Below are 18,664 nucleotides of genomic sequence, written 5' to 3'. Positions count from 1 at the left end.
TTTGGAACCTCTTTACTAATATTCCCCATTTCTTACCTCTTCTATAGCTAAAATACTGAGATTCAAACTTACTGTATACAATTTATATAGCTGTCTATGTTCAATGAATTCAGAAAATCTCCTGAAGAATCAAACAGAATAAAGGAGGGCTGGCAAAGATTTAGTAAATAAATTTCATTTATTCTCCTGGAGTGACCCTACTATGTAGCTTCATTAATACAAAGCTTTTGAAAATATTAATTACTTTTTATGAAAGAAATCTGCCAAAATTGGTGTAATTATTTTCTTTTTTTCATTCTTATTTGATGTTTCTTTTATATTTTGTGAGAGCATTTTTCTTTGTAGTTTATAGTAACATTATAGCTGATGTTAGCAGCAGATGTATATTGTCGTCTGTTTCTATTGCTCCCAGAGAAAATACTTTTACATGGGAATCTTGAGTTAAGGAGGGTGTTCTAGGGTCTTTAATCTTCTTAAAAATGTGAAAAAAATATGTTGATCTGTTCTAATATTCCTATAGGCTTCTGGTCACTCCATCTCAAAAAATGTAGAGGCTAATTTCTAGAGATAACAGGATTTTTTTCTTGGTTTTTTTAGCATTTGTTTACCTCTAGAGTTTGCTCACTTGAGTAGCAAAGTATGCAGCTGGATAGTTTTTGTCTTTGTTGTTTCTCTTGGCTTATTCTTAAATTTATATGAAAATCTATATCTGAGGAGAAAAATAACATTTTAGGGGTTTACAAAGAATCTTAGTTGTGCTTCTGGAACTCATTCCCTGTTGGAAGATTCAGTATAATATTGTTTGCTTTCTTAATGTATTAAGGTTTTAGTGGTTTTTTTTTTTTACCTCCCTCATATGCCAAACTGTCTGCATGTGTTCACTGAGACGTAACTTTAAAACTTTCAAGTTATGTATCAATAGTCCCAATAGTATTTTTAGAGTAACAGTCCAATTTAAATTCGATTTGTGTTTCCAAATGCCTTAAATCCATTTAAAAAAATCACAACTTACAACCATTTGATTTTAAATGAGAAATATTTCAATATGCCACTACATTAAATAATTAGTTTTGTTTTGGCCAAAACAAATTTTCAAAATATAGTGGGTAGATGATGGTTTTACTGACAGTATCTGCTAGTATGAATGCTCGGTAACACTTTGGTATTTACCAAAACGTGAAGAACACATGCATTTTTGTAAATGTTACTAAAAAAAATGCTTAAGCTTCTACACTATTTATTCATAATGATAGTATATGCTGATTATTTAAGAGTCTAATTGCTTCATTGAAAATTGCACAGAGTTCGTTTCTTGTTGGGCGGACGTCATGGAGAGTTTAAATTTCTGCCTCCTGCTGGCTATGCTCCCTGTTATGAGGCATTGCTTCCAAAAGAGAAGATGAAATTGGAACCAGTCAAAGAATATAAAAGAGATTTTGAAGGAGTGAGGGATTTGTTGGGTACAACACAATTTCTTTCACAAGCTTCTTTTATCCCTTGTCCAATAGACACCAGTCAGGTATGTGAAGTTTGCAGTAATGGGATCTATAACTTATGTCTATTCAAAACTTAAATTCACAATATAAAATCTTCCCTCTTTCTTAGCAATTCTTCAATTGCTTGTTGTGATGCACTAAGTAAACTAAGTGATCTTTGATACAAAGTGTGGTAACTGGAACCTCTTCTTATTTCTGGAATTGTTATGCTCTTTCCTTAGATTGCTCTTCCTTTTCATCTTGAAAAGATCAGGGACAAACTAGCTGAAAATATCCATGAACTATGGGGAATGAATAAAATAGAACTGGGCTGGACATATGGCAAGGTATGTTTTGAATGACCTGCCTGGGTATAGTCACCTGTATTAGGTTAAGTCTCCTACCAGCCCAAACCTTGACTTGGAATTTGAATAGGATATGCAGTGGTGGTCTATACATTACCAACAATGTGACCATGTAAGCTGGAATTGCTTATTTCATTAACTATGGAGGAGTATTTATAGTGTACGTTATAAGTAAATCATGGGAAAGGAGATTTATATAGTTATGAGTAGCTGTCACTGAACAAAGATAAATTGTATCAGTTACATTGACTTCATTGCTGCAGAGAATTTACTGGGTTTTTACTGTGATTCTTGATTCCATCAGGAAAGTACTCTTTTCTGCTAATTTTTTGCAGATACGCGATGATAATAAAAGGCATCATCCTTGTCTTGTGGAATTCTCAAAACTGCCTGAGACAGAGAAGAATTATAATCTACAAATGTCAACTGAAACCCTCAAGTGAGCTTTAAATAAAAAAGAAAATAAAGTTTTAAAATTTTATTTTTATTCAAGTGCATCATACTGTTGTAAGATATAGAACCATTAAAATATCTCTTTCAAAGATATTCTTCTAACTTTACTAGAAGTCCCAGGAACACAATCAGACTGATGTAGAAAAACTTTGTCTCTACAGAGACAAAATCCTGTTGGTTTTAATAAAGTGGTAGAAATCTCAAGCCATAGATTTGTGCCTTTTTATTTTCGAAGGGCTTATTTATTATCTCGGATAAATGAAAATATTTGGGTTTTTAAATACCCTTATTTTAGATTATTTCCATGTTTTTAAATATAGTTTCTTCTGTGTATTTTTACAATGCATGAGAACTATAATGTTGTGTTTAACTAATGCCATTTTTATGCCAGAACCCTTTTGGCCCTTGGATGTCACATTGTTCATGCTCATCCAGCAGCTGAGGAAGATCTTAAAAAAGTCAAACTTCCTAAAAAGTATGTACCTTATGGTAACAGTTACATATTATAATATTTATTATAAATATAAAATATTTTAAGTTCATTTAAAGTATACTGGATATGAACCCCATATATGATAAGGTTTTACACATCTCTGGTTAGGTCTTTACTTGGCTGTGATGATGTTGGAATGTGAATACTGCTGTGCTGCATCACCTCCTGAAGCTGTTGAGAGGCAGAAACAGTCGTATACAGACAATTGTAGCAGTGTTACATCACCCTAGAATGGAGACTCCAAAGCTCAATACAACATTGCAGTGCTTTTCTGTCTCATAGTAAAGAACAGTCTATTCATATGATGGTAAATCTATTTACTTGAAAGAGAGTTTACCACTTTATAGAGAGAGAAACGGCAAGTTGGACACTTGCCATTTCGCTTCAGTTTATCAACCCACCATATGTCTTTTTGTCCTGAAAGAAATTTATCCATGAGAAACAAAGTCAATTGTTTCAAGTGAGCAGTAAAATACATAGTTTTGTGATATGAGAGATGGTAATCTTGATCCAGTTGATGGCCTCAATTAAAAAAAGTAAAATAGAGCTTTTCTCAAGATTCATACTGCAGAGAGTCTATCATAATACTGGTTTGCTATTATTCTCATTAAAATACCTATTGCCTATATGAAACATCCTAATTAATGGAAACTACTTGACTTGACCAAAAGAGAATCTGAATATGTCTAAAAGGGAGGGTTGTCCTTATACAATATGGAAGGGTTGGAGAAGATAATAAAATGGCTAAATGGAGAAGATAAAAAAATGGCTACTGCTGAAAATTTGCTAAACTTTTTATTCAGTCAAAAAGGGGTAAGAGCAATAGTTAAAATTTTTTTCTTCTGTTGGAAAAAGTGGTAATGCGGTCCTTAAAGAATACTTAATTAAAATACCATACTTAATGATATGTAAGAGAGTTTCATAGGAAGTCATCATACAGACCTTTAAAATAGAAATTACTTGAAATGCTTAAATGACAAATATATATAAATATAAAAAGTGGTCATTCAATAAAAAGTTTTGTTGCTTTATAGCAACAGTTTAGGCATGTAAATATGGATCTGAGTCACATTTAATTAGCTATTGTGCAAGTAGGTGGAAAATGAGATGGTCTAGATGGCTAGAATCCAATTTATATCCTAGTCAATAACCAAGTGCAATGGAAGATTTTTGCAAAGGAACAAGGAGAGTAGGAGATTTAAAAGGGGAGAGAGAGATAGTGATTTCCACTCTATGAATGCTTCATAGAAGAAATTAAGTACCATAATTGGGATATCTTGACTCTCTGTTTTGCTTTGTTGACTTACAGTTACATGATGTCAAATGGATATAAACCTGCCCCTCTTGATCTTTCTGAAGTGAAATTGTTACCTTCTCAGGAATTTCTAGTTGACAAGCTAGCAGAAAATGCTCATAACGTCTGGGCAAAAGATAGAATAAAGCAAGGATGGACCTATGGCATTCAACAGGTAGGAATTTCTTTACATGCATTTGGAATAAGTAAAGAATGTGAGATTTTTTTATTCCAGAACATCATTTGGGAGGGAGTGTTAGTTAAGATGACAAATACTGAATGTCCAGTAATAATTGGAAAAGCCAGAGGGGATTGGGAGCAGGAAAAGAAGCCCTACGTATAAAAGTCTGGATTGTCAGACCTGTATGTTTGCAGCTGCTGGATGCATGAGAATAGATTTCCATCCTTCTCCTTCATTCTTGTATTTAGGTTTTCAGTGTTATTAACAGATAATTAATTGAACTTGCATTCATAGAACTTTTCTTCATTAATGCCGCATCTCTTCTGTAATCATTACATGATGCCAAAGTACGCTCTGTCTCATTATTCAAAGTCTTTGTGATGTCTAAACAGACTTTTCTTCTTGTTGTTTTTTATTATCCCTTTCAGGATCTTAAGAACAAACGCAATCCTCGGCTGGTGCCATATGCACTATTAGATGAACGTACTAAAAAATCAAACAGAGACAGCCTCCGTGAAGCTGTCAGGACATTTGCAGGCTATGGCTATAGTATTGAGCCACCTGACCAAGAGATAGGTATGTATTTTCAATAAGAATCATGGCCTTTTTTAATGACAGTTACAATTTCGTTTCATTATTAAGAGAGTTTTTTTTTCCTCTGTTTATTTTTGCAGCTGACCAAACAGTAGAAAAAGTCAGCATTGACAAGATTCGATTTTTCAGAGTAGAACAATCCTATGCAGTGAAGTCTGGAAAGTGGTACTTTGAGTTTGAAGCTGTGACAGGTGGAGACATGCGTGTTGGCTGGGCCAGGCCAGGCTGTCGACCTGACATAGAGTTGGGAGCTGATGACCAAGCATTTGTATTTGAAGGAAGCAAAGTCAGTACACCTTTACTTACCTCTTTTGATGTACAAACAGGCTAGACAGAGGGCTACAACATAGGTTTCCTCTGTGTACTCAACATCAGCTACCAGCATGTTTCTGATTCGTATAAAGATATCTCTGAGCTCTGTTTCACAGTGGATAGTACCTCCATTTTGATTCTGTCATAAGATTATGCTAACAAAGTGTTGGTTTATATGTATCTTCCTAGGCTGTATCCAACTAAGTACAGAAGTCTGCCATGATTATAAACAGGATACAGCACTCACTTCCATTTTTTTATACGTAATGTTTTACAAAAATCAAAAAAAAGGTCCTTTATTCACTGAGAGAGCCACAGTCTGTTTTCCTTTTTCTGTTTTTTTCTGCTTTCTGCATGTACTTTCTTCCCAAGCTTGACTCCTAAAGGACTAGACGGATGACAGTGTGTAAGAAATTGAATCCAGTGAACAGGAGTTATCAGGTTCCAAATTGCTGAAGTTAGGGTGCCTTAGTCTCTCTATGTCCCTGTTATCTCTAAGGCAAAAGTCATGATCAGTACTGCTTACAAATTACTTTAATATCTGGAAAATAAAATATCTGGGTTTCTTAACTTATTTTGTATTTATTTTTTAATTTACCACTGTATTTATTTCCTTGGTTTTCCATTTAGGGCCAGTGTTGGCATCAAGGCAGCGGATTCTTTGGACGAAGCTGGCAACCAGGAGATGTAGTTGGTTGTATGATAAACTTGGATGACAAGTCAATCATCTTTACTCTGAATGGAGAGTTGCTTATAACTAGTAAAGGTTCAGAACTTGCATTTGCTGACTTCGGAATAGAAAATGGTAACTTCCCCTTTAAAGTCACATGGTTATTGGAAGACAAAATAATAAAACAAACAGAAAAACTAGTCTGTCATGACTCAGTGAACTGAGAAATCATATTTCACTGATACGAGCCTTCAGATTGTGCTATGCATTAACTTCATAAAAAAATTATTTTGAGAGTGCTTGTGTGGCACAAACTGAATTTCTTTTCTCCTTCCACCACATTAATGGGGTTTCAGAAGTCAGAGTGGATAAATTTTCTCAGTGTTGCTAGGCTTTATGTCAGGACTTCAGTGCTGTGAAGAAGTGGTAATAATAAGCATCCTGAAAAATTTCCAAAACCTGAAAATATAGTCTCTGATAATCTCACTGGAGTGTAAATATACTGTGTTCATGTCTGCAAAGGACAAAACAAGTACAGTGCAGTGAGAGTCTGTATCAAAAGAAAGATCTTTGCAACGTGAGTCTAATCTTTTTCTTTCTCTGTCCTATTCATAACTTATCCAAATATCCCATTTTCCTGGGATAGTTTTCCTTTTCTGTTTTTGGCCTTTGGTTTTTCAAAAAAGTAGTATCTACATGACTGTAAGAGAGTTGGGGAATATTTTCAAGTGGGTTTGCTTTATGTTTTCATTTACTTTCTCTTTGTAAATATATCTCCTCCAACCAGTAATAGCTTTTATACCTGTTAGTAATTGCCAGAAAACTTTGCAGTTGTTCACTGTTCTTCTTTGATCTTACCATAGATAGAGTTTTTATAAAGGCAAAGAATGAGTGACTGCCTTAACAAAGCTGTACTGAAGTCTCAAAATTTAGAAGAGGAAATGTCTCCTTTAGAGGTTGAACTGTTGGCTTTTCCCTAACTTTGCTCCAAATTCTGTTTTTTTGGGAAATGGTGAAATAAGTCAACAGCCTTTCATCCCTGTCTAAACATATATCGAGATCAAAGAGTTGAGTCATAAAAAATGCTAGCATTAAAGGGGTGTGTATTTGTCCATTGTGAATGATGGAGGAATGAATGCTGGAAAAAAGAATTGTACCTACTGATGATAAAATAAATTTTAAGTAAATGTATTGAGATACTTCAACCTCATCTCAAAGTTCTTTTGAAAATTTGGCACTCTCAGAAACCATATTTAACTTCTGTTAATAACTTTGATCTAGCCAAGGTTGGCTTCCAGTGACGATCTTTTTGTATAATGCCATGTTTATTAGTCTAAAAATGAGAAGGATAACAAATTAAATGGGATAGTGCCTAAGTTCTCAGGTAGCAATTATATTGAACATAGACATTGGTATTTAAGGTGGCTTTAAATTCTTGCTTCTGTCATCACTTCATGTGCATTACTTGTAGGAGCTAAAGTTTAGTTCACATTAGATAGATCAAAAATAAAGAATGTCTGGTTTTAAACTAAGTTATTGAGTTTTGTTGTTTTTTTTCTTTAGGTTTTGTTCCAATTTGTGCATTGGGCCTATCTCAGATTGGTCGCATGAACCTCGGAATGGATGCCAGTACATTCAAGTATTATACAATGTGTGGCCTCCAAGAAGGTTTTGAACCTTTTGCTGTTAACATGAACCGAGATGTTGCTATGTGGTTTAGTAAACGCTTACCAACATTTGTCAATGTGCCAAAAAATCATCCTCACATTAAGGTAACATTACATGTCAGAGAGACACCTGTTCAACGATTGTTTGTTTAGCAAGCTGAGACATTAAACCCTTACTAATGCTTACTGTCATCAGATAGTTTGTCATATTACTCTATTAAGTAACTCTTAGATAATTCCAGATGATCTTGTCCATCTTCTTTTTCATTTATGGTAGTATGGATTCCTATAGATATACCTATCTGGTTTAATATATGACTTAATTAATGTTGGGGTTAGCTACTGGAAGCATGCTAGTTATGGGGGTTTTTTATATTCTACCTTACATGCACTTTCACTTTCTAAACCTTCTCTACTGTAAATTTTTCTTAAATATCTGAAAATTTTTCAGCTGAAGTCAGAGGACATTTAAGTGTACCTGTGGTGTCACAGATTCTTTCATTGTGATGCACCAGTGATAAGAATTCCAAAACTCCCTAACTAATCAATCCTAGAGCAGAGTAATATATTCTGCCTTTTCTATATTTTTTTTCAAATTAATATATTCCAAAATGATATGTTTGAGTTCCTGAGGGGACTTTTTATTACAATCTCTCTAGGCGATTTTCTTTAATTTAAGTATAGCCAATTATTCTCTAATGATTGTCTCTGAAAATTTCACTGAATTCCAACTAAATTATTTCAGAATTTTTTTATTTTATCAGGATTATTTCATCATTATTCCTGTCTTTAAAATATTCCTATCACTGAATTTGAAAATGCACTTTTTCAGCTCAAGGAAAAGTAATATTGAACACAAAGTCCATCATGACCCTTTGAACAATTCTAATTGATTTTTCTTCTCATTGTGGTGGAAAATAACTGATTCTTGTGATGCAGTTTTTTAATGACTCTCATACTCAAAGTGAATTAGTTTAATAAACTGTATTTTTAAATTTTTTTTACTCTCGAATGGAACATTTTGAAAATATTTTTTGTAGTCAGGAATCATACTGAATCTGTTGATTCCCTTGCTCTTCAGGTTAAATTCAGTATCAGAGACCAAAGCTGCATAGTTTTGAAGATAATTAATTATGAAAAAATTAAGTTTGCTCTTTCAATTTTCTCATCCTCTAGTTGCTTAATGGAAGTTTTCATAATTTTTTTGGACAGACTTATTTAAAAATATTTCTATTATTTTTAGATATGGAGAATTGATGGGACCATTGAGAGTCCACCTCGGTTAAAAGTTACTCACAAAACATTTGGCACACAGAACAGCAATTCAGACATGATCTATTGTCGTTTGAGTATGCCCATTGAGTTCCACTCATCATTCAACATCGGCATGGGCGTGGAAAATGCCTCCTCTGATGTTTTCCAAAAACGGTTAGACTTGGGTTTGGTTATCCTACTTCATGCTTTCAGTGTAAATGTATTGTTATATTATTCTTTATTATTGTATACTCAAAATTTCTGTGCACTAAGAACAGATTACCATGAAATGCTGTGTCCAGACAAGAGAGGACCTTTTCTAAATAGGTGCATCACAAGGTCTATAGATCTTTGCCTAAGCAGCTCCATTTTCTTCTGAATTATTATGATTTGCAAAAGCTAGGCTGGAAAACCAGCTCAGAGTCTTTTGCCCTTTGGATTATTGCTCACCAACATCATTGCTCAATAACTCATTGCTACCATAAAAATGCTAATTCATTAAAAGAAAAAGGATTGTGGGGAAGTTTTTTAAAGATACCGGGTATTAATGGGCACTGCACCTTTCTGAGTTACCTCTATCTTTATTTTACTGCTCTAAATCTGCCTCTTCTCCCACTCTCTACCTTAATTGCAATCAACTATTTTACTTGTATATTTGTATCCTGTACAGTCTTTGCTAATGCATACTCAGTGCCAAGTGGTTAGCTAGTAAGCTGACTTACAGTAGTTAGCTTTTAAGTATACTTAGCCTAATAATGACTAATTTTTCCACTACTCTTTTTTATTTAATTATTCACTGATTTTCCTTTATCTGTAGAAAGCACAGCCAAGAAATTGCTCCTCCTTCTACTACAGTAAGTAAATATGTTGAGATGCTTAATTCTTCTGAAGTTTTGAAGTAGATTTGTGGCAACATGTTCATTAGAAATCAATGTTCATTAGAAATCAATGTGTTGAAAGAAGCCTTTTTAATAATTTTTTATGATATAACACTGTTTCTAAATAATGATGTCCAGAGCCACGTTATTTGCAACTTGTGTAAACATAAACCTCATCAAATTAAAACACTAGTCTGTTTTTTTTTTATTAGGGGTATTTAAAATTACTTATTAGAAGAATGTGAATTACTATTATTGAAGTTTGATATATAGGAGATTTGATTATTCCTTGATAAAATACTTTAAATTTCTATTACTAATATGCTCTTTTCCTCCTTTCAGTATTTTTACTCACTACGGATATTTGCTGGCCAAGACCCATCCTCTGTCTGGGTTGGCTGGGTAACACCAGACTATCATTTTTACAGTGAGAATTTTGACCTAAATAAAAATTGTACAGTGACAGTTACTTTAGGCGATGAGAGAGGCAGGGTTCATGAAAGGTAAGGAATTATTCATAGTGTGTTAAAGTTTTTATTTTAATACTGTTGTCTAAAAGTCAGATGTTCATTAGCTCGATGATAATTTAAATACTAATTTAAACTAATAAGAAAATTGATTATGGAGTGAGTTTTCTGTGCTCATTTATATATGAATGTGTTTTAGATAGACATGTTAAAGTGAATTTATCATTAATGTTCCCTTGCGAGGGAAATTTCTTTTGGAAAGAATTTTAAATGAAAGATGCTTCTTTAGTTTAATATCTATGGATGAAACAGTTTGTTTAACTGTAACTAACAAGTGCACACAGAAGCCTGTGAAATTTTTTCATAACTATGAAAAGGAAAAAAAGGTATTCCTCCATTGAAAAGTGCATGTCCACCAAGTTCAGTGTGACCTATGCTTTGTTCTTGTTGCTCTTTCAGTGTGAAGCGCAGCAACTGCTACATGGTTTGGGGGGGAGATGCAATTGCTAATTCCCAGAGATCAGGTCGCAGTAATGTTGATATAGAAATTGGATGCTTTGTTGACCTGGCTACTGGAATGGTGTCATTCACAGCCAATGGAAGAGAGCTTGGCACTTGTTATCAGGTATTATCAAATTTTCAGGGAGCTATCTAGTAAGATTCTTGTTTTTATGCTACTTTTCCAGAAATCTAACTGGATACCATTTGTGCAATGATAATGTATTTTCCTATGCCATTCTGGTTTATCCCTCTTTTTCTCACTCCTTTTAAGGCTATGTTTTTTGAGTTGTTTCAGTATGTTTGGATAAATATTTTTTTTTACATCTCTGTGCAGTTCAGAATCTTGATTAATAAAGTTAATTCTTTAAATTGTTTTTTCAATTTGAATCTATCATACAATAAAGGGGAAATAAATATTTAAACTAGCAGAAGGTCAAAATTAGACTTTATATATAATTTTTGATATGAAATAAGAAGAAAAATTTAGTTCATTATTACCAGGGTTTGTGTCTTCTGCAGATAGCTGTGATTTGGTGACTTTGTGATTTGATAAGTTTCAAAACCTAAAATTCAAATATGCATTAATGCAGAAAGCCAAAATAAGTGGGGTGAGCCCTAAATGTTATTGATACCATCAAAACATGATGTCATTTTAAAAGTGGATCAGTGGTTGACAGGAGTTTTCAGCACCAGATTGTTGAGATTTCCGCTCAGTAACATCAGTTGTCCATAGTAAAGCCCTTACTGTGGAAGAGGTTGTCCAGTCTTAGCAACAATTCATTGCTTTCTTCTATGTCAGCCCTCTCAAATGTGTAATGCAGACAAAACTGTAATGTTATGTACCTAGATTTAATGGAACTTTTATACTGACTCCATTGAAAACAAGTGTGGCAGGGCTGCACACAGCCTGTACATGGGGGTGGGAGGTTATCTAGTAGTTGTGATTTTGGAATATTTTGTAATAATGGCCAGTAACTTCAGTGCCACTCTGGGAGAATATTGAATGTCAGCACACTGGCAAAAGAAAACAGGTGGTTAAAGTGCTTAAGCTTTGTTGTTTTTCTAACCAGATACAAATCAATACAAAAGCTTCTGAGCAAACCCATGAAACTTTGGTGTGTTTCTTTGCAGTGGATATTTGTGGGGTTTTCTTCATTGACAGCCTTTAGCTGTTCTTCTTATCTTGCTAGGAGATGTATGAAAAGACAGATGTGGAAGATGCATGTTATTGAATTTAGTGTAAATAACACTTTCAGGTTTTTCCTTATATGATTTACAATTAATATAATCATGTTCTATGTACTAAATGTAAAACTATCTCACAGAATACCATTATTTCTCCTCTGTTTCTTCTCTTTTTCATGGAAAAACACCAGAAGTTCTTTTAGGAAATATTTTCTCAAGAAACCTGTTACACCTGGTCTGCTGAAAAATGAGACTATCCAGCATTTTCTGTAGATATAAAATAGTATAAACCAACAAAATTGTTGCAAATAAGGGTGAAATATTTTGAAATTTTAGCTTACTCTGAGTAATTTAATTATTTTCTCTCTTTTTGAAAGTAATGAAAATAATATTATGTAGTTTTCATTTCCATGTCTTGAATATTTTTACAATAAAGTAAGACCTTTAAAATATTTTAATAAATCAAATCTCTCACTCCAACTGCCACAAATAATTTATATTTGTCTGGTCTTGGTAATCTAGTCTTAGAGCTCGTATATACATTTCAGCTTTCTTAACTGAAATAGAAGGACAATATTTGTTTGTTGTTTTCATTTTAAAAGGCCTATAGGTCAACGTATTTAAGAGAGGAAATTAATTTTTCTGTAGTTCTTGATCTAACTATTGAATGCCATGGTGATATTCAGGAAAAAACCCAAAACAGCAATCAGAACAGAATGCCTTTTTTTTCTGGATTTGGGGTTATGGTTTTTTAAACTTATCAAAAAGGTTGGAATGGTAATACCTACCTCTATATTATTTTGTCTATGTCCATAGTCATAGTTTTGATAGATTGTTGTCCTCAAAGTTAGGAGTTGTACTTCTTCACAGCACAAATATTGTAGTTGTCCTTATTATGTACAGTGTCTGCACATGATACACAAAATGCACCATGATGTGATTAATATATTTAATTGAACTTCTGAAACTTTGACTGAATTGCAGAGATGTACTTTTTTCAGCCACCCTGGAGCACTGAATTTTTAAAATTAATATACTGTTCTATAATTTTATTTCTAATTCTTTATTTTATGGCAATGGTTCCTCCTATTGGTGTTGAGAGCACATAAGGCTACAAAACACCCGTCTCAAAAACCAGGTGGTCCTATGACGATAACTGCAAATACTTTACTGTATTATAGGTAGACACTATTCAACACTTTATTTAGTAAATTATATAAATTATTTGATAATGAAGTGTAAGATATACAGTATTTATTTTATATCTTATTCAGAGAGATTTTTTTTTAATTTAAAATAAATTTAATCTCATTTCACTTCTAGGTTGAACCAAACACCAAGCTTTTTCCAGCAGCTTTTTTACAGCCTACAAGCACTAACTTGATTCAGTTTGAACTTGGCAAATTAAAGGTAGGAAGTATTTTTTGTATTCTATAGAAAGGCAATCTTTATGTAAATGTGCTCTTTTAAATCTGTTTATTTCCATGTAAATTCCTGCTCAGTTAAATTTGCTTAGGAAGGTTGAATCAAAGGCATGACTTGTAATTTGACTTCTACGTTTACTTCTGTAAATGTTGTTATTATATGCAGTTAATTGATTATCTGCAAATGTCAAAATAAACTAATATTGTTTGAGGATAACACCATTAATGCTGGGGGATTTTAATGGATTTTGTATGTTGCAATAACTTCTACCTTTCTATAATTTGCTTTTTATTTAAAAGTTATACTTCCTTTTGGTGTTATGGTTTTATTAATAATTACATGTTTCAAAAATAATTAATACATATGTTTGTTTCAGAACACCATGCCTTTGTCAGCAGCAATTTTTAAAAGTGAAGAAAGAAATCCTATTCCTCAGTGTCCCCCCCGCCTTGATGTACAAACAATCACACCAGTTTTATGGAGCCGGATGCCAAACAGCTTCCTCAGAGTAGAAACTGAGCGTGTCAGTGAGCGTCATGGCTGGGTCGTGCAGTGCTTGGAACCTCTGCAGATGATGGCACTTCATATCCCAGAGGAAAACAGGTATGCTGAAAATGAGATAAAATTAATTGATGTGGACAAAATATACTGAAAAAAGGTGTCAGTGTATTGATTAAACCTGCCTTTCTGAATAATTATAGCTGTTGAGAATTTCTGATCCTACCTGATATCATATTAGATATTATTGTATTCATGAAACTTAAGTCAATACAGGAGGCTGAACTTTAATGACATGTACCAAGTTTTGCATGCCTAAAAGAAAGCATGACTATTTGGTTTTATTTAAATTTAAATTAAAATGGCATCTCTTAAATCTGTATGTCTTTAAACATGGAGATTTTTCTCAGCTTGAGAAAAACAAGCATTAAGAACATGCAAGTACTATTTTGCCATTTTTTTCTGTAATAGAAACCTGTAATCTCTTCCTGTTACATCTGCACTGAATTTACATGAAATAAATTATTATGTTCTTATTGATAAGATCATGCCTTTCTTTGAGTTTCATTAAGTTTTATCTTCAGAGTGAGGATAATAAAGATCTATCCAAATGTCAAATGTAATTACCAGTGAAAAATCAAACTATCAGCAAAAGCATAGCAGAAAGATCATTTAACAGCTGTACTTTTATTATTAATTATTAAATTTCTTTTAATGATTCAAAACTCAATTTTATTTATTGTTAATAAAGATGAATTCAAGGAAAGAGTGAAAAACACTGTGTTTTGTGGAAAAAATGAACCAGCAATCCTGGGAAAACTACAAAGGCAGTGTTTGGGAATGGTAGTAATGCAGATTTTCAGCAAGCCTAATATGCCTATTTTAAAAACAAGTTCTAATTTACAATTGATTCCAAAGAAGCACCTCCATCTTAGATTTTGGTGGGTTTTTTTTTCCTGTGGAGTAATAATTTTAAACAGTCTCAATAAATTATTTCCACCATTTATTGTGTTTTAATGATGTCCACACTAAGAGTAATTAGTATCAATCTTTATATTAGTGGTTTGAAAAGGAACTGAGAAAATGTTCCTCTTCAAACCACTAATATAAAAGTTGATACTAACTAATCTTAGTATCAAAATGTTCAGAGATGATAGAACTTTCCTTTTTCAAAGTCTTTTTTCATGGAATTGACTGGTGTTCTGTTTCTTTATTTCATAACAGATGTGTTGATATTTTGGAACTATGTGAACAAGAAGATTTGATGATGTTTCACTATCACACATTAAAGCTCTACAGCTCAGTTAGTGCTCTAGGTAACACTAGAGTTGCTTATGCACTTTGTAGCCATGTGGATGTATCTCAGCTATTTTTCACAATAGATAATCAATACTTACCTGGACTTCTGCGTTCTGGATTCTACGACTTGCTCATTAGTATTCACTTGGAGCATGCCAAGCAAGCCAAGCTCATGATGAGCAATGAGTTTATCATTCCAGTTACAGATGAAACTCGAAATATTAAATTATATCCTGATGAAACAAAGAAGCATGGTTTACCTGGAGTGGGGCTTAGCACTTGTCTTAAACCAGCCTTTAATTTTTCTGCTCCATGCTTTATTGCGACCAGCGAAGATCATCAGACATCTATCCCAGAGATACCCCTGGAGATACTTAAATACAAGGCCATAAGTATGTTGACAGAGGCAGTGCAGTGCAGTGGGAGTCACATACGAGACCCTGTTGGAGGACAGGTTGCATTCCAGTTCGTTCCTGTTCTTAAACTGATAGCAACACTGCTTGTGATGGGTGTTTTTGATGATGATGATGTGAAGCAGGTGTTACTCCTCATTGATCCCACTGTGTTTGGAGACCACAAGGAAGAAACAGAAGAAAGGACAGAGAAAGAAGAAGTGACCCAAGTTGAAGAAAAAGCTGTAGAAGCTGGGGAGAAAGCAATCAAACAAACAAAAGCTCCTGCAAAGGGCTTGTTGCAGACAAGATTACCAGAATCTGTTAAACTTCAGGTGATCATTTATTATAAATATGTTACTTATATTCTATTCTTGATGAAAAAAGGATTGTGTTTTTTGTTGTGAAGGTCCTTAATTCCACTTTGCCTTAAAACTTCAAATTAATTTAAAAAAAAAATTGATGATGATGCAGTTCTTTCTACATCTATCTACACTCAAACAGATTTGTGAATACATACTTATTTAATAAAAAACAGAGGGTTAGATAAGACAATCTTTAAAGGACCCCTCCAAGCCAAACTAGTATGTGATTTCTAGATATTTTGAGTGCATGGAGTGATAGATTGTGCGTGCAATGTAGTCTCAATCAGATAATGAAACCACCATTTTTGTATTCTTCAAGGTGTTGAAACAAAAATATGGAAAAAAATATCTCTCATTTTTACAGTCTGATGCAGTGTATAGTATGTGCTCAAGTCCTCCCCCAGTGTTTGTAAAGCTGTTGAGATTGTCTATTTTCTCTACCCTAGATGTGTCATTTACTCAATTATTTTTGTGACTGTGAACTACAACATAGAGTGGAAGCAATTGTATCGTTTGCAGACCGTTATGTATCAAAATTGCAGTACAACCAGAAATACAGGTACAATGAACTCATGCAAGCCTTGAACATGTCTGCTGCATTGACTGCCAAGAAGACTAAAGAATTTCGGTCTCCTCCTCAAGAGCAGGTAATATTATAAAAAAAAAAAGATTGAATTAAAGATTAAAAAAAACTCTTTATGATGACGAAATAAAGTCCTGACTCACTGGAGAACCAAAATTAATTTGAAAATAAATTTATTCCATGCCACAAAATATTGAATGTGAGAATGTTGAAACTTGTGTTCTAGAACTTGTGCTGTAAACTGAAGTTATAAACAGGTAAAGTATGGCTATATACTAGAATATGTCCTAGGCTATTTCACTGTTTTAACTGTGTTTTATATCCCTTAAAGATTAATATGTTGCTGAATTTTCAACTGGGAGAGGATTGTCCCTGTCCAGAGGAGATTCGGGAGGAGCTATATGAATTTCATGATGATCTTCTAATTCACTGTGGTGAGTGGCAAGTTGTTGATACAGGTTTTGTTTGTGTTTTTGGCACTTGACGGATCAGTTGAAAAATATACTAGCATGAGAGGTTTTTTATCAAAGTGACTTTACAAAGTACCTACAAAGCGACTTTAGTGACAAACTTCAGTGTATGTTACAAAAACTTGGGAAGCCTGTGCATGGTTTTAAGTTTCACTGTTAAATCTCTATTAAATATTGTCTATATACCAGTTTTAGACTTACTGGAGAAAAAATAATCCAAACAAGTAGGTTGGCTTACTTTAAAAAGTTTATATAAGCACATGTATGAGTACATACAGATAAAAGGTATTGAGGGAACAAAATTGCTGCAAAGCTGAGATCAGAAATTAAACTTTAAAAAAAGCACATGTGGAGTTCTCTGCCTGCTTTAGCTTAGTTTCCTCTTGTATGCATAACTGTGAGAGTCAGTCATTACAAAACACTAGCACTGCATGCTTGAACTGTCCCCATTCATTTAATTTGGATTTCCTGTACAATTTTATGTGGGTCTTTTGACGTCTATTTTTTTGTTAGTTTATTGAGTTTGTTGAGATCTTAGTCTAATTCAGACAGTCATGAAATTATTAACATTTGTAGTCTGAGTCATCTAATTATTACTGTTCATTGCCAGCAATTATGCAGTTAAAACTGAAATAAACAAGCTTTTTCCATCTACCTACTTAGTAGATATATTCATAGTTACTCTTCCAGTGTATTGCTTAGTTCTATGGTTTTTGGCATCCATCTTGTCCAAAAAGAAGGGGCCAATGTCATTACAGTGAGTTGACAGCATCTCAATCTCTTCCTCAGGAAGGGCATGATATTCCTATTGGTTAGTTCTCCCTCATCCACCTTCTTGCTTGAGGTCATTACCAAATGTTTACCAATACAGTCTGATAAATCTTCCTGTGCTGGTTATCCCTAAAACCAGTGTTACCTGGCTCATGGAATTGTACTGTTTTAATGACCTGTAATTACTTTCTGTTTTCTGTTTGGAGGCATGGTGCCTCCTATACCATTCTGTGCTTGTATTGTTAAGGCTTCTGATGTTATTTTGCACTGCTATATCTGAGTACCCTCTTAGAATCTCAAGCAACCAGCAAGCTGTGATGTCCTGATAAGTCAATTGTAATTTTTCAACTACCTCAGCCTTATCCTCAGCCAAAGATGAGTAGGTCTGCAGGTATCTAAGCTGTGCTCCATCTGTTTACTTCTGAGGGTGTATTACAAGACAGTATTAGAAGTCTTAAAATCAAGATTTGTGTCTGTAAGGCAGAAATTTAGATGGTTTATCATTACTTGTTTTTCACAATCCTCTATTAATTGTTATTCATCATTTCTTCTAAGTGCTTACCAAAAACTGTTTTTTTCATTCCATAATTTTTCTTTCAAGTGTTAAAGTGAATAGTTAGTATCCTCCTATTTACTCCTCTTTCTCTCTTTTTTTATTACATCTATTATAAAAGATTATTAGAGCTACCTCCATTGTTCAGTCACTTAGCCCTTGATCTGACCTCTGGTTTCCAAAGGTAATGCCCATTTGGCTTAGCCCTTGATCTGACCTCTGGTTTCCAAAGGTAATGCCCATTTGGCAGCACAGAGTACTCTAAGACTCCAGGATGGAGATTATGAAAGCCCTACAACTTGGAAATGTCTTAACACCACAATCAATTAATTTTAATTTAAAACCTTGTTGCTGCTATGATCATTGAGTTATTTCAGCTCCTGATCAATCTTCATGTCTCATGAAGTGAAACACTGTTTAGTGTATGCATTGAGATTTTGCTTTTTAGGGATGCACTTTTACTATTTGTTTACTATGTTCTGTATTTTGTGTACTACATGTGTATTTTGAATGAGAGCT

The 18,664-nt window shown here is 33.7% G+C and overlaps 1 protein-coding gene across 1 annotated transcript in view; it reads left to right on the top strand.

Annotated features, from left to right (window-relative positions):
• Positions 1–18,664, top strand: part of RYR3 (ryanodine receptor 3) — a 196,058-nt gene that overhangs the window by 84,066 nt on the left and 93,328 nt on the right. Inside the window, exons 21-38 of the mRNA XM_077180355.1 lie at positions 1,303–1,519; positions 1,718–1,822; positions 2,176–2,279; positions 2,685–2,768; positions 4,096–4,255; positions 4,690–4,837; positions 4,936–5,141; positions 5,798–5,972; positions 7,401–7,609; positions 8,748–8,932; positions 9,576–9,612; positions 9,979–10,139; positions 10,563–10,728; positions 13,113–13,199; positions 13,591–13,817; positions 14,937–15,738; positions 16,215–16,415; positions 16,683–16,785. Coding sequence (XP_077036470.1) covers positions 1,303–1,519; positions 1,718–1,822; positions 2,176–2,279; positions 2,685–2,768; positions 4,096–4,255; positions 4,690–4,837; positions 4,936–5,141; positions 5,798–5,972; positions 7,401–7,609; positions 8,748–8,932; positions 9,576–9,612; positions 9,979–10,139; positions 10,563–10,728; positions 13,113–13,199; positions 13,591–13,817; positions 14,937–15,738; positions 16,215–16,415; positions 16,683–16,785 — 3,377 coding nt within the window. The remainder of the gene's footprint in view (positions 1–1,302; positions 1,520–1,717; positions 1,823–2,175; positions 2,280–2,684; positions 2,769–4,095; positions 4,256–4,689; positions 4,838–4,935; positions 5,142–5,797; positions 5,973–7,400; positions 7,610–8,747; positions 8,933–9,575; positions 9,613–9,978; positions 10,140–10,562; positions 10,729–13,112; positions 13,200–13,590; positions 13,818–14,936; positions 15,739–16,214; positions 16,416–16,682; positions 16,786–18,664) is intronic.

The sequence above is a fragment of the Agelaius phoeniceus genome, chromosome 6 (assembly GCF_051311805.1).
Source record: "Agelaius phoeniceus isolate bAgePho1 chromosome 6, bAgePho1.hap1, whole genome shotgun sequence".
Lineage (NCBI taxonomy): Eukaryota > Metazoa > Chordata > Aves > Passeriformes > Icteridae > Agelaius > Agelaius phoeniceus.
Note: the sequence above shows the minus strand (reverse complement) of the source record. Positions and strands in the feature narration are given on the sequence as shown.